The sequence below is a fragment of the Hermetia illucens genome, chromosome 1, assembly GCF_905115235.1.
Source record: "Hermetia illucens chromosome 1, iHerIll2.2.curated.20191125, whole genome shotgun sequence".
In the NCBI taxonomy this organism is placed as follows: Eukaryota; Metazoa; Arthropoda; class Insecta; order Diptera; family Stratiomyidae; genus Hermetia; species Hermetia illucens.
Genome location: NC_051849.1, coordinates 84,066,710 through 84,089,308, shown reverse-complemented (window position 1 = coordinate 84,089,308; position 22,599 = coordinate 84,066,710). Strand labels below are relative to the sequence as shown.

The 22,599-nt window shown below is 40.9% G+C and overlaps 1 protein-coding gene across 5 annotated transcripts in view; it reads right to left on the bottom strand.

The window, feature by feature from the left end:
• LOC119646703 (zwei Ig domain protein zig-8) overlaps positions 1-22,599 on the bottom strand; it is a 631,176-nt gene that overhangs the window by 70,338 nt on the left and 538,239 nt on the right. For 4 of the 5 annotated variants that reach the window (XM_038047277.1, XM_038047278.1, XM_038047281.1 and 1 more), the window contains 2 exons: positions 17,147-17,236; positions 3,089-3,256 (listed from right to left, as the gene is read on the bottom strand). In XM_038047277.1, the coding sequence (XP_037903205.1) occupies positions 3,089-3,256; positions 17,147-17,236 (258 nt within the window). The remainder of the gene's footprint in view (positions 1-3,088; positions 3,257-17,146; positions 17,237-22,599) is intronic. The other variant, XM_038047280.1, reaches the window with a different exon arrangement.

Sequence of the window (22,599 nt, the reverse complement as noted above, 5' to 3'; positions counted from 1 at the left end):
TGGACGGAGTACTGAATAAACCCCTTAAACTTCCCGTGAAATCCAGACCGGACATGTCCGCTGAATTATTCGATTCGTGCTTGTCTGCAGGAATATTTTCTGCAGAATGAAAGTGGCAGAAATTCCTTTTGCTGCCTAAAGCTGATATACTCTCAGGTGAACCATTCTCCTATAGACCATCTGATTTCTGGACACTGTTAGCGTTGGTTATATAGAATATATTGCTGCCGGTTATCGATAGTGAAAGAAGCATTTCAAATCGATAACATGGATTTCGTAAAACCGTTGATGCCATCAAATTGGTTACCGACTTGTCCAAAGATGCAACTCATGGAAGAGCGGTGCGTGGCAATGACCCTGGACGTGAAAAAATGCATTCAATTTGGCCGATTGTAATCGAGTACTCAAATTCTTGGCAAATATTCCTATTGCCGCATATCTCGCAGTTATTGACAACAATATTTATAAGAACTGGGGGTCTAGTGAGACGCATATGATCGACTCCACAAGTGTTCCATAAGGCTCCGCCCTTGGCCCACCGCTGTGTAGCATCGTATACAACGATGTTCTTCATCTTTCTCCCAGGCCTCCTTCCAGGCCGACGACATAACACTGGCGATGGTCGCAAAGCCTCTGGAAGATACTGAATTAGACTTAGTCGAAGCAATCAGTGCTGATAAGAGTTTTGATGGAGAGCTATGGTCTGACACTTCTGGAGGAAAAATGCGAAAGCTGTCCCCATTCCCAAGCGCGTTAAAAGATATTATGTCCACATTCAAGTTGGGAATTATAGCATCACTTCCAGGTTGGCCATCAAATACTTGGGAGTGGTGATAGAAGCTCAGTTATAAGCAACACGCCCCGTAGGTTTGCGATAAAGCACCACTTCAAATATTGTCCTGGCAAGGATGATGTCGAACATGGAAGGGCCACAGAATATTTCTAGGTCGCTTATAATCAGGGTGGCGAGCTCGCGCATGCCCCATGCAGTCCCAGTTTAGGGATGGCATAGAAGATCTCAGCTAATGATTATAAACTGAGGACAGTCCATCAAGGTACAGCCCTAAAGATGTGGTCTGCCTTCAACTCCGTCTCAGATGATGTAGCGTTTGTCATCTCGGAAATGATACTGATTGATATCTTGGAAGATGAGATGACGAACATATACAATGCGAGGCGAGATCTGTAAATAGACGGCAAGAGGGTTGGGACTCATCCCTACCATCAAGGTGTGGGTACCCATTGAAAGTTTCTGTGCAGGTTAAAACTGGATATTTCACCCGGTTGTCCAAACTGACATGGAGTTTTAGAGGACCCAGAGCACGAATTCTTCCTCTATGCAATATTTTGGAGGTGCTACTAGCAGAAAATCTGAGGCGGAGAATGGTAACACATAATCGCTGCTGGGTGGATGCGCCCAACTCCATGATCTGATCTATCCACAACAAACTGCGAAGGGCAGGAGAGATGAAGAAAACGCGGTTATGCACGCCGTATAGAGAAGAAAAGTGACAAAGGTAAAATAAGCTGACTTTGCCCCGTGATGTTATTCCTTATGGTCGTTCAACGGGACATGGAGGGTGCCGGGTGTGGTTTTAAAAGATAAAATCTCCACACGCTGGCGATAATTGCGATAATTGTTGCAATTTCAAGCTTCTTTCGAATTCCGAAAAAGTTCTGCAAATATCAAGAGCGATCTTTTTTTCCCTTCCCAGATGCCTGTTACAGGCAGCCGTTTCCGTTTTGCCACATAGACAAGACTGCCCACCCTGTTAAATTATTACTAGGAGGCATTTCAACTGTTTCTGAACTATTGGTCCAGGAAATTGTTAATTTCTACTTGTCATCTTCATTGATATTTATATTCGTTTATTACTAGATTAGATTAGCTTCAAGTTATCCTGGGCCACTGGTCCCCAAATCTACTTCACCTTGGTGCAGAGGCGAATAACTCCCACTCCATACTAACAACCTTGGACTGAAACCCACGTGCACTGCTCAGCACGAACATGGGAGGAATGTGTATTTGACCATGATTATCAAGAGTTCCAATATAGCCATGAATTGTTATGAATGCAATGAGACAGCAACAATAATTTTCCGGCAAATATCAATTCGGAGATCTAACCTTGAAGCAATGATTCTGAAGAATAATAATGATTCCAGGGTATGAGTTGGATGTTCCAAAAATACACAGGATAAGTTGAAACATCACTGAATAAGCGTATTAATATGCGGTATCCATTGTTTTTTTTTCCTTCAGGAGTGGCAACAAGATACAGTATTATGTTGCCTCCAATTATCCAAAAATTCCCTTTCTTTTTGCTCTGTTTTCTTTACAAATTTACTTTTACTTTGATAATCTTTTTTACGATCTAATTTTTCATTCATTTTTGTTGTTTTCTCATATCTTAATAATACGTCCATTACCCATAAAAGTGTGTATAAAGCATTTCATGTCAAAATATCGCAAAAGAAAACAATCCTCTTTTTTATATGACAAAGGAGCATGAAAAAGTACATGGCAAGGAGCAGAGAAAATCAAGTCCGCAAGAGTAAACTTCTATCAAAGTGAAAATGTGAGCTTAGGGAACTCAAAAGTACTTGTGTCAACAACTTAAATATGCCATTACGGAGAGGATGTAGGGATGCCAGGGCGTGCATGTATAGCAACCACCTTTTGCTCAGGAGTTTCTATATGTAGTGTATGTAGCCGCAGTTGATGCCACCTGTGTTTTTGATATTCCTAGTGGATTTTAAGAGTATTCTGGTCAGTTTTGTACTATCTCCAGGGAAACTTTAAAAATGTCTGTATCTTTTACGAGTTTTTATTCTTTATAATACTTTTCCTATAAATCTGGATTTTACTTCAAAAAAGGTATCCTTGATGAGCCTTTTCGTGGTAATACATACTACAGAAAGATTTCGATATGATAAAGCAACCAATTAGCTTGGAATTACTTGAAAAGTAAAAGCACTGAGCGTTTGGAAGCGGCTTTTAAAATTTCGTCTGTCGTGGTAGGCTAGTAGGAATTTCTACGGAAAGATACGTACAGGTGAAACGAACCAACTTTATTGGGGAGCTTACCTGACATTCATACATTCCATGATCCCTTCTTTGTACAAACTTTATTTGGAGCGTCCACGTATTTGAACCAGGCGTGTGCAAAATGGCGAATCGTTCGTCGTTCGTATACATTTGAGCGCCAGACGATAATATGTGCCAATCTCGTCGTCTTATCCAGGATATTTGATTCTATAAAGAAAGCAAAGGAAAATTTTCATAAGTATGTTACATGTTTATATATAAATTGCACGCGATGTATCATGCTTACTGGATAAGCACATGAAACAAAACATTGAGTTTACGGTTTATTAGCTGCGATTAAATTGAGGAAAATAGACGGCTATGTACATACATTTTATCACATCAATTATTAAGACTATCTACAGTAGGTAGGCTCTGTTCTTCAAGACAAGGAAAATGTCCGTCTAGACAGATTTAATACAATAATACTTCAATCAACAAAATCTTTAAAAGCAAATTCTATGACTTTGATTTAAGAATGATTTGATGGGCTTAAGTAGATCCTAAGAAAATCCTCCAAGTCCTGTTTGAATTTATTATCAGTTATTTATTTTTTTATCCTCATGGAAATTTGAAGAAAAGGGAATCTAAAGTAAATAGCGTCCACCCCACTTGAATGACAATGCTTTCCTGAGCGCTTCAGATACTAAAGATTTTGCGGATTTTTTCCATATGGTAAACTTTAGGTATACGACTCATTTGTTGATAACGTTAATAATACCGTCATAGTCGACTCCCAGCCCGGTTGTGAAAGAAAGAGCGATGGATAGCCACCGCGGCTTCTCCTAGTGTGGATGAAGAAACTGCAGGAGCTTTTGAGCTATACAGAGGTCTCACTAAGGAAGCTATCACCACACCTCGTAGTTACATCTAATATGCAAATCCATTAAATGAGGAGAAGAAAAAACCTAAGGTCCGGTAAGTGCGACCGGCAGAAGTCATCTGACTTACAGGCTAAAGCCCACTTACCACGTTCAGTTCAGCCTGTCAGTTACGCCTGAAGAGTCACCATTTGGCCGGGGGAGGTAATGTGAATGAGATATTGCTGATCCGTCAGTTTTGGCTGTTCGGGCGGTCGATAATCGGATGAATAATTCGGCAAGCCGGGCGAGCATTTCTTGTTTGCTTAGGCCGTGAGAGAAAATTTTATCGGCAGCATTATCGCTGATGAACGGTTTTGATAAATTTTACGCACAAAAATATCTCCAGTTTTCGTTTCAAGGCCTTCCACGTCCAGAGTTGAACTAATTATGTTGCGGCTTGCCGATACGTGGATGATGCTTTTAGTTCAACCGGCGGACTGGTGCATTTCGGGCTCTTCCGGTATAACTGCCAGACCGAACTGAACGTGGATGGTGGGTTTAAGTCGGGCTTCCATAATGGGCAGTATGGCACTGAAATCGCCAATTGTGGGGCGGTTCGAAATTTAAGCGTCACAATGACAAGAACCATGGCAAGTTCGCGTAAATAGTCGATTAAGTGGACTAAGTAAATGAAATTCTTCGTTATTCGTTGCTACTACCAGTAACGGTGGGGGCAGCTACAACATCTTATCGAACCTTGTTGTCCTAAAGATGCAACGAACGTTTCCTACAATACGTACACGTCACTGTGTAGCGGGTTGCAGGCCAGTACCGCTATATTACACGCAACGACACAACCACGGCTATCATCAGCGTCCGTATTCGCACTGCGGACTAGAGTTTTAGTACCTCCTCACCGAAGTATTCTTGTTCACAGTTTGACTGAAGGCTCCGCAGAGGTTCAAGGCGAATTTCAAAAAATATGGAACATCAATTCGATTCAATAAGGCAGGACATTACTAGACTAACTCAAATCAGAACTGAAAATGCCGGCGGACAGTTGAAGAATTAAGTTTAGTGCACTAAAGCAGAAACTTTCTGTCGTACCTAATCAGTTGCGACGGTATGACGAAAGTCACCTTAGACGTTTCCCGAATACAACATGCTCTTGAAGTCCACTAGGGTTTTTCAGGGCACTCGACGAATTCGAACATATTCTGCAGAGAATGCAATTTGCAGACATTGGAGAGACTTTATGGCCCATCATACTGAGGGTGTTATCGTTAAACGCATCCACTATGTCAGTATCCCAGCTATTAATTTTGTGTATAATACAATAGAAGAGTTTGGACGAGTCTTAAACAATTCGGAGAATTAGAGAGGTCCTGGTCTGAATCGCGTGAAGAATTTCTGGGACAAAAAGTTCACAAATATACACGGCCGGTTGGCACATGACACAAATCAAGTTATTAGTGGCCTGAGGAATCTCCCCCTTTGCTCATTGCTGCGATACTTACCTTATCCCTAAAGGCGGTGCAAGAAGGTCTGCCGAGTTGGACCAAGAGATTGCAGGAAATAACTCGTCATCCACCGGGCATTTATAGAACATGTAGCTAGAGGTTAAAGAAATATTTTTAGCTGCTATATCGATTGCGATTATTCTTTTGATAGCGTTGCGTACAGTTGGCTACATCCGCATCGCATGATCCGAAATTAATAACCGGCTTGCAACAGTCATGAAAGAATGGCATACCTTCTCAGTGCGCTCATCTGAGGATGTTAACACCTCAGAGCCCATCGGTATGTGGAGAGGCGTCTTCCAGGTAGATTCATTGAGTTCTCTTTGGTTCTGTATGGCACTGTTGCTAAATAATACTACGCCCACTTGTGAAGTGTATGTTCAGGTTGCTGATACTGTCGATGACCTTTGGAGTTTGTTGCAAATAGTTGACATGTTCAGCCATGATATTCGAATGGAATTTAGTCTAGCCATCCGTAAAGGTGCTGGTGCTAAAATCACATTTATGGGGGAAGAATAAAATAAACGTCCTGAATGTATTCGCTATCCTTCCACTGGCTTATACATTCGAAATATTATCGTGCAAGATATTTGATTTAGAAACCATCCAGTGGCAGGTACGTGTTACTATTTCCGATTTCTAAACGCATCTCCCAAATTCTTCCGTGGAGCGGACGAGTCTGTATCGTGACATCGGTGGCAGGAGCATAAGGACTCGCTACGGGCTTAGCTATATAACAAAGAGCAGGCATGTGGGTATTTGCAAGACAGCTTACCTTGATGGATCGATCTTTTAATCTTCTAAGCGGGATGAATTCAGACCAAGAGCTGATCGACGAATGGAAATAGATGGCAGTGAAAGGTAAACAAGCGAATTATTTATCGGTCTACAATCGGCTGTGTGCGAGGGTTGGTGGTTGCCACGCGCTCTTATAAAAAGTTTATAATGAAACAGCCGATGGAGAAACACCAGTGCAGAATGTATGGTTCGACGTTAGAGACGTTGGACCATCTCATTCCACTGCTATGGGGTCGATGCAATACATGGGAAGGTATAATGCTGTATGTAAGGCGATTCGAGGTGTACAACTGCCTCTTTCCCACTAGTCGACTCAGTTCCGTCTTTTTTCTCAGCAAAACAAAACATCAACGAAAACTGCTAACGTGTACAATTTTCGGAGGTTGGCGCCTATGTACTAACTCTTTATGCAGAACCGGTTAGTAATTACCCGTATATGGCTATTGCACGCCTTTTCGATACAGAGCTCTTTTCGGACGTTTGTTAGAATTGTCATTACATTTCGCCATCCGCCGTTCGACTGTAGCGTCCACTCTGGACGTTAGTCCTTCACGTCACGAAGCGTCTATAAAAAAATATTGTATCCTCTGCGTTTTTTTTTGGACAAGCTGGACATACTGGGGACTTGCGCGGACTTGCGGAAAAACCTGTATTAGTACATACGGTAGCCTCATTGTAACTGCTTTAACTGGTAGCTTCAGTCTCCACGGCAAAGATTAACTCACCTACTTTTGAATTAGCTTATGAGTCCATCGGTTTTTGTTGAATTATTCTATCGGGTTTCCTATCTGATCATTGATATTGTTCTTTCATTTGTCGTTTTCAATTGTTATTCTCCTAGAGTATATTGTGCCTCCTACATGAGGATGGACGATTCCGTAGCATACACAATGACGAAATCTATGAGCGATACCATGACCATCCGGTTGGGGATAAAATCCGGCTCAATAGGTTACGGTGGGCGGGTCACTTAATCCGTATGGATGAGGATGATCCAGCCCGGGAAGTCTATAAGGGCAATATCTATGGTAGAAAAAGAAGACGAGGCAAACCCTGCCTAAGATGGAGCGATGGCGTAGGCCAGGACACCAGACAGCTTTTAGGGATATCGAATTGGTGGACCTCGGCGCAAAACCGGGATGTCTGGAGTTTCTTATTAAGGCAGGCGTAGACCGGATACCGGTTGTTGCGCCGTTGATGATGATGATACATAAGTGGTATAAAGCAAGACCGAGCTAACAATTCGAGAGAGCAATAGTCTACTGCCGTATCTAGTTTCACCGATATTTAGGAGCATTCGCGTGAGTGCTGCCTGCAACAGCGATGCTTTTTTCTCTCCATATTCCAATAGTACAGTGTCGAGCATTACTCCCAGGTGTCTCCTTGCTTTTTATGATCTGGTTTCCAATTCGTATTCCTTATTTCCCCCAGCTCGGATTGTCTGTCTACAATCCTGTAAATCCTGTAATGCAGTAAGCATGGTACACTTTTGTTTCGCCTTCTTGAGAACAGCTGCTATGTCCACCACCACTTCCATTGCATCAACGGCGGAGTGGAGTTTCCTTAATTCAAACCGCATATCAGATACAGATTTCTCGTTTTTAAAAGCCTACAATCATCTATCCACTTTTAGAATGTTTCCAATCGTCTACTGGTGGTGTATTGGACGATATTAGGAGGGATCCCCGGGTCGTTTATTTCCTTTCAGCAACAAAACGTCGCTGTTTCCATTTTTTAGGGAACATCTCTTAGTCTGGGAATTTTTGCATGATTTGTGTAAGCATGTATAGTCTCGTGCATTGCATTGTTCCGAATGCTACCATGCATTTGCGAAAGGATGAATATATAGCAGGGCCTAGGAAGGGATTTTCAATCAAAAGGCACCTCCTGTTGATTACACGATGGATACTGGACTCTACGGTCGATAATCAGTACAAGTACGCATCACAATTGAAAGAAAACCAACTGAAATTATTAATGGAAAGGGAATTGCAGGTCCTGGCGCTTTCTAGTCAATTTTTTTGGTGATATGAGGAATGATCTGCTCCAGTTCTTCAGTGCTTTAATGACGGTGTTCAACCTTTGCAGGAATAATACCTGCACTACTGACTTCAGCACTACCGGAAAGGTTTTCTAGAGTGTTTTCCTATTCTTTATTTTAGACGATACCACATATCACCATTCTGTAAGATGTCCGCCAGGATTTTCCGTCAACTCCCTTACATAGGTTTTTAAAACTTCTGCTTTTATTTTTTTTTAACACTTTCTACGGGTCCTGTCTCAATTGAGAGCCGTTTTTGGAAGTCGTTTTCCTCTCGGTCGTTGAATGATTCTTCTGGCATGCAGGCATTTTGATCCGAGTTTCTTAATTTTTTCATTCTAGCAGTAGCCGGACGAGATTCTCATGCTGGGTACTATTCTCGGCATTGATGATCAATTCATCTGTCCTACAGGAGATATTAGGAAAAATGCGTGGCAGAATATACTTAACCCTATACCGATAGCTCAAAAAAAAAAAGAAGATATGGGTGTAAATTCTATCTCTTAAATAAAAATGAAAGATCGACTTTTTCCTTGAGAAATATACAACGATCGTTTAGACTGTACTCGTATGTATACGATCCAAAAAGTCGTAATCTGTATTGATAGTCGAGCTCCATCAAGGGCGTTGTGCAGTCTGTTGATCACCTCAAAAATTGTTCAGGAATATAGAACTCATGGTGGAAATACTCTGGCCTTCCGTGTGGAGTGAAATAACATTTCGGATGCCTTAGTAGAGGAGGGTTCAGTTTCTCCCTTTCCAAGATCAGCACCACTAATTAGAGTGTCAATAACATTAGTGAATGCTGCTGTCACCCACTGGGAACAGTTTTCCCATAAGGAAAAGTCGCAGAACCTAAATGATGCTAAAGACGATAAACTTCCCCTGTAGGAACCGATATGCAGAGGAATTGTTGGCATTTTGGCGGACTAATTGGACAAATGTTCAAAATAGGAATATTGCAAGATCCTGGAATGAGGAAGCGGAATCCACGACTTCTTATTTGAATGCCCCGCCTACGAGCGCATCAAACACCAGATTTTTGATGTTGATGTACTCCATTTGCAGTGGATAGCATCATATCTACTAACGGAAATCCTGCGATACATAAACGAATCTGAGTTATCCGTTAGCCGAGGGCTCCACTAAGGTTTAAGAGCTCAGAGGCCGAATTTATTCCCACCCAGCATACATGTCGAACACACACAAGGGCTTTCAAGTACTTTATTTACACGCTAATAGTTTAGTAAGAACATTTTAGTTTTATTAGAAAGCAGATTCGAAGCGTTTATTTCAGTGCAGAAACACAGAAGCTGATTCCTTTAACGAAATAAACCAAAATTTATCACCTTTTATCTCTTCAATTTGATAGCATTAATTCCGATACAAATTTAATCAAATTCTATACATCAAGGTCTCATATAACGGATTTAGAATATGGCAAAAGAACTTTACCCCCTTTATAATACGAAAATTTAGGATACTCCGAGACTGTTCCACCATAACTAACAACCCTTTTCTGACCAAAGCCGGAGCCCATCCCTTCATACACAAATTCTATTCGTAAGACCCAATGGTTCTATTTGGTCGATATGGGACGATCTTTGCACCTCCCCTTTCTACAATTAAACTAACTGAAGCGGAAGCTTGAAATAATCCATGAGCTCAGCCGGAGCAGTAACTCATAGCAAAAGATCCTCTCAATTTCATAACTTCCTTTCATAAGGATTTTCTAACTGCTCCTGATGATGTCGCCCCACATGCGAGTGAGAAATTCTGGCAAACATCCTGGTTTATCCTCCCACATTCTGGGAAGGGACATAATTTTTTCTGTTTCCACTAATGGCTCGGAAGGAATTATCTCGCATCCAAACCACGAGTCAAAAGAAAACAGAGATAACTAAGTATGGGGCGGCGGAACATCATATTTATATGATTTGAATGAAATGGTACAGAAGATTCCATGTAGGGAAGAAGATTGAACAATTATATATATCATATATAAGTTGGAGAATGTTTTCATTTAACGTAGAATATAATATTGGGTTTGAGAAACGTTAGTGTCCGTTTTCTCAATTGATGCAGTCAATTGAAAATACGAGTATAACAGCTCACGAACGATATATCGCAAGGACGACCATTCTGGAAAGATGACAGTTCTCGCTTTACTCTTCATAGCTACTTCTGGATGTGTATATGTTGAAATTGATGCAATGGTTGAAAAGTCGCTGCGTTTGAAAATGGAAAGAAATAGAGAGCATTTCGCAATATTGCTATGGCAAAGGATAAAAGCCACACAGGTTTTTGGAGAAATGTATGCCGTTTGGGGTGAAACTGTTTCATTATGCAGAACGTTCTGTACGAAAATGGTGGCCCTCACCATGATGTTCAATTTGAGGTATACTGAAATCTTCCAAGTGAACGAAATTCCACAAAAAGGAGCAATAAGGCTTTTGGGACCCAGGTATCGAAAAAAAAAACGTTTCCAAACGTTTATGCTATACTGGAAGGAGCTAGACGTAACTACCTACACGTCATAAGTTGAACATGAAATGATTGGCCGATTAAATTTATAAGGCTCGTTTCACACGTATACAGTTCCATTCGGTTCAGTTCATTTTAGGTTCAGTTTCGGTCGCTACCGACAAGTGTGAAACGGTGTTTTGTATTCCATTCGTGTCTATTCCTATCGAGAAATGGGCAAGGGTTCTTGACGCATACCGTGCACGGTAAATACGCATACGTAAGTAAGTTTGTCCGAAGCAAACAAATACATGTCTGCATGCTAAATATTGACACCTTCTCAAGAGCCCCTCGGACAAAGCACAATGATATCTGCGCTCTACAAGAAACCCGATAGTCTGGTGCCAAAGGCTGCGACATATAACGCGAACGCGGTAAAAATGGCTATAAACTTCTCTATTTTGGTAGCGCAAACACTCAATGGTGTTGGCATTATCATCTCAGAGAGTTTCTTTGACACAATTAAAGAAGTCGAACGATTAGATGACCAGCTAATGAAGCTCACCATTACATCAATTGATCGCACTATTCACTTCTTCACAGTGTATGCACCACAGTCAAGTTGATCTGATACTGAGAAAGATGCCTTCTGGCAACTTTTCGATGCAAATACCTGTAATATGCCCGCTGATGATTATATCATCATTGCAGGAGGCCTTAATTGCCTTGTGGGTGAAAAGGCAGACGGTAACAGGTGCCATGCGGAAAAGGAGTTTGGAGCGCGCAATGAGGGTGGCGAGCATATAGCTGAATTCGGGGATACCCATGGCCTTGTTCTCATGAATACATGGTTCATCATTTGAAATCGAGCTATGACTTTAGCAAGTTTCCGTTGTTGAAGGGAGGGTACTTCGACATTGATTTCTTGGCATATATAGTTCCGGCTCAATTTTGAAAGGTGATATCGACCAATCTTACATCTTAGTCTTAACCTTGTAAAATAAAATTCGTACTGATGCTCTTTCTTTTAGACATAGCCTTCAGTCTTCATAACCACGTTCTATTCAGATAAAGTCGACAATATTCAAAGTAGATGATCTAACCTTTCCTTAATTGTTTTTTTTTCGGTATTATGATTATTTCACTCACCTATTATGGCTGAAATCTGCTTCGAAACGATGCTTAATAACACTAGTTTCACTATAGCTTGTCTCAGAAGTTGGTTGATTGATTAGTTGAATGCAAGGAGTTTTCAGCGATAATGCTAGTTTTAATTTCCTTCTGATCTTTTTGGTGGCTCGAAATGTTCAGATTAGGTTGGGGAGATCTCACTAAAGATGTGGATGCGCATGGCAGCAGTTGGCACTACTAACTAAGCCTTCTGACTACTCCCAGTTGTTGAGAGAGGAGGAGGCTTTTCAGATCAGATGGGTCCCATGAAACAGATAAATTACTTATGTCATCAAATTAGTGATTGGCTTGACTGAAGATGCAATTCCCGGAAAGGGGAATGCATTAGATTCGGTAAACTGGAACCTAGAGGAGAGTACCAGAAAATCTGATGCCGAGAATGGTAGCATGTGAGGAAGATTAGGGTGTGATCAACTCCATAATCGCATCTATCCAGAGCTAACTTCGAAACGCAGAGGATACCAACAGACAGAAAGGGGAGCAGAGCAGAGGAATACATAATTTAAATCAGGTGAACAAGTAACATGCCATTTTTTAAAAAAAAAGCACGCCCAGCTTAGCGCTAAATGTCATTACTGAATAAGAACAATAATCTATTCGAAAGTCAATCTATTGGGCATCGTTTTGCGGTAATTAAACTCCTCAGAAAACTTCAAGGATAACCGTTTTGAGAAGGTTTAAAGCAAGCAGTAATATTAAAAATAGGTCACATATATTATAATTCATTTACCATCGTTTACTGTCTTTGGCTGCAAACAATCTTCAAACCTCACAATCTATTTGAAATAATAAAACTTGTTTTTTCTATTCACCAGTGGTGGTTTATATTTCGCAAATACCGATATTTCGGGAACCACTTGTTCCTTTCATCAGTGATGACTTGCATATTCCATTAAGATCAAAACCAATCTAGTCAATTAAAATGAATATCTTATTATTGCAAATGAGGCGGCGACAAATTTTATACCACACTATATTATTCTTCACACTTTCAAACTTTTCCAATATTATTACACTTTTGCAATAAGAAATTTAAGGATGGATTCCCAGCTTACTGATAAGCTGCAAGGAACACTTCACCACAGTTTCTGACCGTATTACAATAGCTGAAGTTACACTTTTTGCGCATAAAATGGCTAGTCACCGTAACATGCGGATACAGACTTGTCTTCAAAACAGAGTAGAAATCATCTCGCTCATTATTGTATACAAACAGAGCGAAGCCGCTCGGTTCGACGGTTTCCATGCATAATTATTTATCGTTGCACCTGCAGTTACTGCAAATTGGTCTTTGGAGTCCGCTACGTTTCCCAAAGGAAAAGGATGATCGTTAGGATTCCAAAAAAGATGTTGCGGTGCAGCGGAGGCACGAAGCTGGAGCGCTATTGCGAATTCGCCTCCGCCGCTGTATTAATGGCCGCACCAAAATCGATAGGTAGCCTGGTAGCGGCTGGAATAAATATGAATTATGACATTCGTCAAAAGAAGTCAGTTCACGTCCGCCGACCGGAGGAAAAAAAGGAGCGGGTTCAATCATATAAAATGCAAAGTTGTGTTCATTTTGGTTACGATCGCTTTGTTATCTTTTTCAAATAAGATTTTGGTTTTAAGTATTACTTTGAATTGCACAAACTAAAAAGACCTGTAAACCCCTAAACTCTTTAAGTATTATTACATTATAATAAAACGTGAAAATGTTGTTAATTATAAGTTTGAAGAGCTAAAATATTTTAAAAAAAAGACTCCAAAAGAGCACCATTATTGAGTGGTAAAGAACATTTCCAAAGCTTGATTGACAGAAGGCAAGTTTTTTTCTGCTCCAAGTCCCCTTGCATTGACTACATTAACACCCTACTCCACGGAGATTAGATCTTCGCTTCAACTTCGCTTCGTCGACTTCAAGAGAGCTTCCGGTACCATGAACATGATGTGCATCTGGCATGCTCTACGTAGAAGGGGCATCCCGGAAAAACCTCCAGCTATTACCAGAGCGACAAATGATGAGCTTGGACGTCGCACAGGTCTGTCACCCACGATTTAATCGGAAGACGGAAGTGGCAGTGGATAGGTCATATACTAAAGAAGGGCAACAACCGCATTACTGGATGCATGCAATGGAACCCACTCACCTAAAATGGCCTACGAATGGGTTACCCCAAGAAACAGCTGAACCTATTGCCACGAAATTTGGTAAGCATTTGTGGTTTGTGAATCCCCTTAGTGGCCCCATTTTCTGTTGAGTTTAAGGGTCTAAAGAACAATTTTGTTTACCAAATATGGTCGTGTGAGGTATCAAATAGAAAGGCTCAATTAGTACTTTTCCAGACTGGTTCTGTTTTTGATATTGGATGGAACATAGGGGGGTGATTGCGCTCAAAGTGTGAGCCCCGAAGGTGTAACGGGTCTCGTTCTCAGAACCTATCCAGCCGAAACGTTTGCAAAAATCACAATAATGAAATAATGAAATCTAAGCCTTAAAACACATCAGATTGCGATATCTGCATCAAATAAAGTTAATAATGGCGCATTACTACAATTTAGAAATTCACCTGGAAGCCTCTGTTAAGTTCATCCTAGAGGTGCAAAATTTAGGGTCAGTATAACTGATAAGAAAGGACATCATTCTGAAAAGTTTGAAGTAAATTCAACTATTATTAATAAAGTAATATATTGTCAAAATTACAATTTCACGTGAATTTATTACATTCCAGAGCGTGTATGTTCAGCGCAATACAAGAAGCTCGTCAAACATACCTCCGTGATATTGCAATCGGTTTCTAGCAACTCAGTCTACGATTTTTCGAGGAGTTTATAGCCTTTTTCTGTTGTTCTACTTAGTTTTTAGCCAACTCACTTCCCGGCGGTAGTGCGTCACACTGAATGGCATATCCGGAAATATAATTCTCGCGCCGTCTCAATGTGTGGCTCATTCACAACCACAGCTAACTGCTAATCAACACGTCCACGGGCATCCATTCGACGATGAAATTTAAAAAAAAACACACTTAAGCGTCATCGCTATTAGTTCCTCGCGACGTTATTCAGCTTTCCTATCACTTTCCCATAACCTTGCAGTCTTGCTCAAATACTTTCGCCCAACGGCTTGTGAATAACAGATATGACCGCTTCCCACATGCAATTACCGTAAAAACACAGGCAGAAGGTTACCATTACCCTGAGCTGATGGTGCTGCGCCCTTCTAGATTTTGGGCGAAATAGTTAACGTCAATCTAGCGACGCTAATACATCGAGAAAAATTAAGTCCGTTGCCGACGACAGTAGAAACACCGAGATAGAAAGACGCGAAGTATGTGATGATTTGTGGACGAGGCCCCGTCTTCGGATTCTTAATGATCATTCCCTTTGCCGGTCATTGGAACAATACCCAGATTTCCAAGATTCTGTCTGATTCGGTCTGGCGACATTCTTTTAACCGTGGTCGATGATTTCATTCATGCCAAAGGTAAAGACAGCTTATCAAAATTCCCAGGCGTGTATAAAATTCGTGTCCTTTGTGCAGCTCCATCTCTGAATTTAGGCGATCGATCAACGTTACGATTGTTATACCAACTCCCGAATTTACTACTAATCGTGATATGATCGATCTGATTAGATTTCCGTTGTTGGTCAGTCAGAACCCAACTCACATTATACCAGGGCCTGTGTTCGAAAAATGTGCCACCAGTAACAAAACAGTGAGTGACAGTGAGAGAACGGGCTCACAGGTGCTAAGAGTACTCTCCGCGGTAGTCGTCAGCAATAACGTGGCATTCGACTTGCGTTTGCTACCAAAAAGGTTTCCAGAATACAAGAGCACTGCCCCCCAAGATAGAAAAGAGTACTCCTCACGGTCCTATCTGCTCGCTTTCACTTTTAGGGCCAGAAGAAGTTAAGGCTTTATCTGGGCCTCATTTATACTTCGCGCCAAAGCTCATAGATCAAGGTTTCTTTTTCCGTGTGAAACCTTTGTCAAGAAAAGTCCAGTTGCAAATATTACTAATTGTACACACAGGACATAACATTGTATTGCGTTATATAACATTACAGCAACTTAAAAAATTCTCGATATCAATGAAATCAAAGAGAAAACCAGCCTCATAATCTAACCTCACCTATTTACTTTAATTAATGATTCCGCTACTTTGAAAGTAATGATATCATGTACTGGTGATCCACGATTTTAACGTTAAGTGATAGCGTTTATTACGTCAAACGTATAAGGTGTATCATATCCTTTTAAGTGAGATAATTTTGATTCAATTTTAATTGAGATTGGTAAATCATTTGCTGTTGTTCGCTTCGTCAGTTTGTAACTTTTATTTAATCAAATTCTTAAATCATAGCTCCATGGAATTATAATGACCATCCTTGATCTTATTTCCAAACTTAAGGCGTCAACCGCCACCAGCCACCATTGAACAATATCCTCACTTTCCTGAAGCAATTATCCGAACTAGGTCATATCAAGATGCACGATGAGAACTGATTAAGTGACATCAATATTAATTATTAGTGGGTGGTGTAGCAGCCGAGTTAACTAGTGCCTGACGTAGTACTTTTGAAATCACCCTCTATGGAGGCATAGTTCATCATACCATTCCGGGGTTAGACGTTCAGAATTATCTGCGTTTAGCTAGCGATTGTGGAATGGGAAGTGACAATGCCCTATCATTTCGGTATTTAGTTACATTCATCACAGTTTCCGACAAGGGGCGGGGACGCGTCCCAGTGTTTTTCTAGGAAACACAATCTCGGCTAAAATAGAACGAGAACCGCTGACGACGATGTGCGGGGGAAAATAATTAAGAAGCGATTTAACTTTAAAACATTCAAATAACTTGGCCTTTTTGGAATGTCGGTGTGGATTAAACTGGAATGAGTGGGGGTTCCTCAAAAAAAGATAAAATTTTCTGGAGGTCTTCATCATGACAGTTAAAATTAATTCGAGACTATAGATAAGACTATTCACTATGTTAACATTCACTATTGTATTATCAGTTTACTAACAGAGAAACAATACTTTGAAGGATAGTCCTGAGTTCGCAAGAAACATCTTTAGATAACAACAATAAACAATTTTTTCAAGTACAACAAAGTTATAGGAAAAAGCATGCATTATTTTCTGTATTACTAAAATGGAAGTTTTAACGGAATCAAATTGTAAATTCCTTTTATCTACAGTCCAAATCTGTATGTGATATTGTTACTATATAATTTAATAAACACCAAGAAATAAACAAACCCAATTTACACCCACTCTGTCCACTCCGGCGACTTTACAAACAAGAAATGCTGTTCCTCCTAATTGGACGGTGGTATTATGTGCCATCATCTGAAAAAGATAAATGAAACGAAACGTTTGAATTCAGCACTGGAAAGATTTCATCTTATGATTAAACTCTAGCCATGATCCCTATATTCTAATTAATTTCTCGGAAAATTGGGTTGCTGACACCAAATTTTCATTACTCTATCAATCCCTGAAATTAGGGCATTGAATTATTTGGGGTAATGTTCTACTTCATATGCTGGTCGTTATCTTTTTAAATTTTTGTTTCGACATAAAAGTGCTTCGATTTGGTAGGTAACATATTTTCTTTCCAGCAAGAAGGACTAAGGACTGTTCTTTTCCGGTATTTGTTGTTATGCATGGGGGACCACTGAAATGTTGCATTTTACGAAAATTTAGTTTCCTCTCAGTCTGCTCCAAAGTTGGAAAAAGTTGAATAACTAATTGCAATGAAAGTTGTTGAAACTACCAGCAGAAAGCTACATTTTCGCGGAATTCGAAAAGGAGCAATTCTCTTGTCCTCTGCACAACGAAAGGAAAGCGTCTCTCCATACTTCCACTAATTGTTGTTGAATTACAAATAATATCCTGTGCGAAACAAAAATGTTCATTTAATATCCATCCGCACACGGCGAGGAAAATTGAAATTCTATGTACCGAGCGCTTTCGCTTCCGGCCAAATGTGCTCCCTTCCAAGTGAAATCTAGATTTTCTGTCAGGTCTGTTCAGCAGAAAATCGTTGGAGCGCGATTTTAAACTGTTGCTCTTTACTACTCGCTATACACCCAACAATATCTGTGTGAAGGTCGTCCTTGCAGCCATGAGAGTTGGCTGAACTCCTTCCATGAATCCAGAATGGCTCTGGCGTTTTTAGTGGACTTTTTAAAGTATCCGGGAGTAATGATGGAGTTTTGCTCATTCTATAATACTATACTCCAGGATATAAGCAATTTCATTCATTTCCTGAAAGTATTTCTGTCGAAATACAGACAAGCGGAAAACATGATTTTCGTGTACTTTCTGGATACTGCATGGTAGAATTCACGTAATAAAAGTGGGAATTTTCGCTTGACGATAGCGTGAAAGGGAAACGTCTCTTTACAGCGTGGTAGTGTTGTGCCGTTTATAGAATGACGCGATAGGATCAAGTGAATCGTGGGACTTGTGAATGGTGGGGTTTATGTGGGTTGGATTAGGATGCTGTAATATTAAATTTTGGAAAATTATGTTCCCAAATTCTTAATTCATAAATAGTGAAAAGATGAAATGGGAACGTTGGGCAGATTTGGATTTGCAATTCTACTTCATACTTTTACTTTTAAAATTAGTAAAAATAACTAATTTATTTGAAAAATAACGTATACTGGCGCTTGATATGCGAACGAAGGGCTCATATTATTTCTGGTGACGTAAGTGACAGACATGAAGAAAATCAAGGGGAAACGGCCATGTTAGTAGAAAATTGTAGAATAAATCACCTAGATGACGGCCCGTAGTTTCGTAGAATGTGGATCATTCCTCTTCGCCATGTTTTAGCAACTGGTTGCACAGACCATCTGGAAAAACTGTCTTAACTCGTTGGCAAAGCTATACGTGTATACCTTCTCGTTGTTGGAGTGTGAGTAAAAAAATTCGCCTGAGAGACATAATGGATGACTATACACCATTTCCACCGAGGTCTTTCTTTCAAGCTGTGCGAATTCCTAGCAACACGACAGGTAACAGGTTTTGAGCCGATAGTGAAATTGCTCGACGATAGCATTAACTGCTGGATGTTTCGCCGGGCCAGTTGCTAAGTTCTTGAAACAACCTTAATTCAAAGAGCCGTCCTTAACCTGATGTGAAATGATATGCCGAATCTCGAAGCCCATTTGTCAAGGAACGCTTTCGAATCTGTAATTGCTTTTTGATTGGGAATTGGTAGCAGCGGTAGCTTCAACGGCGCAACAACCGGTATCCGGTCAAGGCCTGCCTTAATAAGGAACTCCAGACATCCCCGTTTTGCGCCGAGGTCCACCAATTCGATATCCCTAAAAGCTGTCTGGCAGTAGCGTTGCTCCTCCTAATAAGGCGTAGCAACAAGATCCAGAAGATGGTAATACAAAAGTCGCGACTGGTGCAGTCATATCAGGAGAAGTGCCTCATCATGTGAACTATTCAATTCTTGCAATCCGTTTAGACTGATAGCTAAACATACCTCCATATTACCAGTTGGGAGGGTAGGCTTTTCCTTCTGGGTGGGATAGATAGTGTAAGCTGTTGAAAACAATTTCCGGAATGGCTGAGTGATGCAAGGTCGCATGGTACCAGTAAATTCATCACACCATAGTTTCCAGGTGGCCAGGTGTTACATCAGATTGAGCTCGTTGTCCGCGGATTGAGAGACTTCATGCTTAGCGTAAACGATAATTTATTGCAAATATTCAACGCGCGGTAATTCGTCGGCGGTAACCGGATACGTGCTGGATGCAGGTGGTAAACTGCACGATATAAACTGGATGGCGAAATCTGTCATGGTGAGGGAGTCTGTGGTAATTTGCTACTACACTAAGAGTATTCAAAACACTTAAAGATGGAATCTATCCTAGTGGTAAGAACTCACAGACTTCAAATTCACCCGTGACTTTGAGAAATAATGTCGCGGTGGAAGCATGGCTTTTGGAGGTTTCACCAGATTCATATTCCCTCACGGAGAAATCTGTGGAAGACAGGCTCTTTACTACAGTAGAAAACCTGCACACGAAGTCTACGACGCTTCAGCCAGAAAGTATAGTGCAGGAACTTCCTCAATGCGACTAGCTAGAAACCTGACTGCTGCTGGCCTATCGGTGACAATGTTGCCTAACTCTACCAATAAATGGCAAAGGAAGGCTGGGCAGAAGGAAACTTCAACCGCAAAGAAGAAATGAGTCTATGCAGAAATAAGTGAACTTGAACTCTTAATAGGTTGTGATGCGAACGCTCAGCATATTTGGTGGGTAAGTAACATATGCAATCCTAGAGGAGAAAAGGTGCTTGATTTTATCACACCTCGTCTGATGACCGTGAACGTAGGGTGCGCCTCTACGTTCGTGGGGTCAAGAAAAAATGAGGAAATTGACCTAACAATCTACACTTCAAAGTTGTCTGAATTCATTAGAGACTGACTATCTCAGCTGAACAGTCTGTAATAAGAAAACGGAATCCTAGGGAACCGAATTGAACAATAAACTTCTTGGCAGTAAAGTTTAACTCCTTAAGCGACTAAAGACTCCTTTGGCGATCAAATATCAATTAGAGACTCTTAATCTTACATTTTTAGAGTGCTTTGAGGAGGCTTGTCCTATTTCCCGGGATTAACGCGGTAAAATGGTTCCATGGTGGACCCGATAATCACAAAAAATAAGAAAAGCAACCAGACGACTTCCAAACCATGCTTGCAGAAGCAATAAGAATGAATACTGGGTAAACTTCTGGAGCTCAGAGCTTGAGGCTCGTAAAACGTTCGAAGCGAAGCACTTTAAGAGTATACTGTGAGGAATTATAAGGTGAAAGGGAGACTTTCAGGCTGTGCAATAAGGATTAGTCGGCCAAGTTGGACTCTCTTAGAAAACCGGATGGTACCATTACGAATTCCAAAGTTGAGTCTATACGGTCTTTCTTGGAAATACACCACCCGAGCGGACAGGTCTCAGAGATGGGAGGTAGAGAATTGGTGCTTTCTGCAAACCCTTCAACACGAATATGTTGCAAAGAGATATGGGACACTGCGAAAGCTGCTATCCTATCTTCAGAATACTACAAAGCAACTGATGTAGATGGCATATATCCAGCGACACTAAAAGGGGGTAAGAGCACTTAGTGAAATTTGAAAGAAATATTTTTTGAGGATAACTCGCTCTGGGATACATGGCTTCCTCTTGGCAGAAGGTTAAGGTCGTCTTCATACCTAAACCTGGGAAGATAACTATTCAAATCCAGAAAACTTCAAACAAATCAGCTTAACATCATTTTCGCTGAAATATCTGGAGAGATTGGGTGAGCGTCTCATTCGCGATAAGAGGCTAAGGTTGCTCCCACTAAATGTAAAGTAATATTCTTACCAACATGGAAAGTCCTGCGAGTCTGCACTTAACTCTTTGCTTTCAAAGAAAGGGAACGCAACTCTATAAGGCGAGTACGCGATGGGGGTGTTTGCAGACATTGAAGAAGCGTTTGATTCTGCGCCCTTCCAAAAGCTCTATAATGCCCCCAGAGAGCATGGTGTTGATGAAACTTTAATTAAATGGATCTATATTATGACAACACAGAGATTGTTGTGTGCTGAAGTGGGTATTGCTCGCCCTTAAGGAGGTGTGCTATCACCACTTCTGTGGATTATGCTGATCGACTCACTACTATGCAAACTTCAAAAGTCTGCCAGTACACACTTAAACTTGTGCGGATGACGTGGCTGCGCTAGTTGTTAGTCGAGATCTCGGAACGGTGTGTAGAAACATACAACGTGCCATAGATTTGAGTGAAAGTTGGTGCCTTAGGCATGGACTGTCAATAAATCCAAATAAAACCACAATAGTATTATCTACAAAAAGAGGGAAACTGAATGGTCTTTGCCTTCCAGAGATGAGGCGTACAACTCTTAAACTCCCCGAAAAAGTGAAATATCTTGGAGTTATTCTAAACAAAAAGTTTCTTTGGAACAAGCATGTAGAGGCGAAGATCAAACCAGTGGTCACAGCTTATGCGCTGTGTAGACGGATGTGTTTCTCAACACGGGGACTTTCTCCTAAGGTAGTAATGTAGATGTACGTTGCTATGCATCCATCGTGTGGTGGGTTAAGGTGGAACAAAAACGTTTTCGGTGTAAATAACTGTGTATCTGGATACCGTCGGTGTCAGAGCACTACAATGAGAGCAGCTCATAGATTGATTCGAGTAGAACTATAGGGAAACGAATGACGTAGGGGGAGGGGGCACAGAGCATCGGAAGAGTTATTGGGACGAACCAGAAGAATTGATTTAAAAATAGAACGGGGTTCTAAAGCAAGAGTCTACCTGGCAATTGGGATGTCAGAAGCATTGACTAATGCTGCTATTAAAACCTGGGAACAAACTTCCCATAATGGCAGCTAACCACACCAAATTATTCGCGTCAGAACGGAACAAACATGCGGCAATTGTGGCCATAATTAACTGTGTCCGGAGGCTGTCGTACGGAAGGTCGCGGGTCAAATCTTGCTGGCGGCAGTGGAATTTGTATCGTAATTTGACGTCGGATACCAGTCGACTCAGCTGTGAATGAGTACCTGAGTCAAATTAGGGTAATAATCTCGGGCGAGTGCAATGCTGACCGCATTGCCTCCTACAGTGTTCTGTAGTGTACCGTTACGATCTTGAATGAAGTGCTCTAAAACACTTAAAGGTCC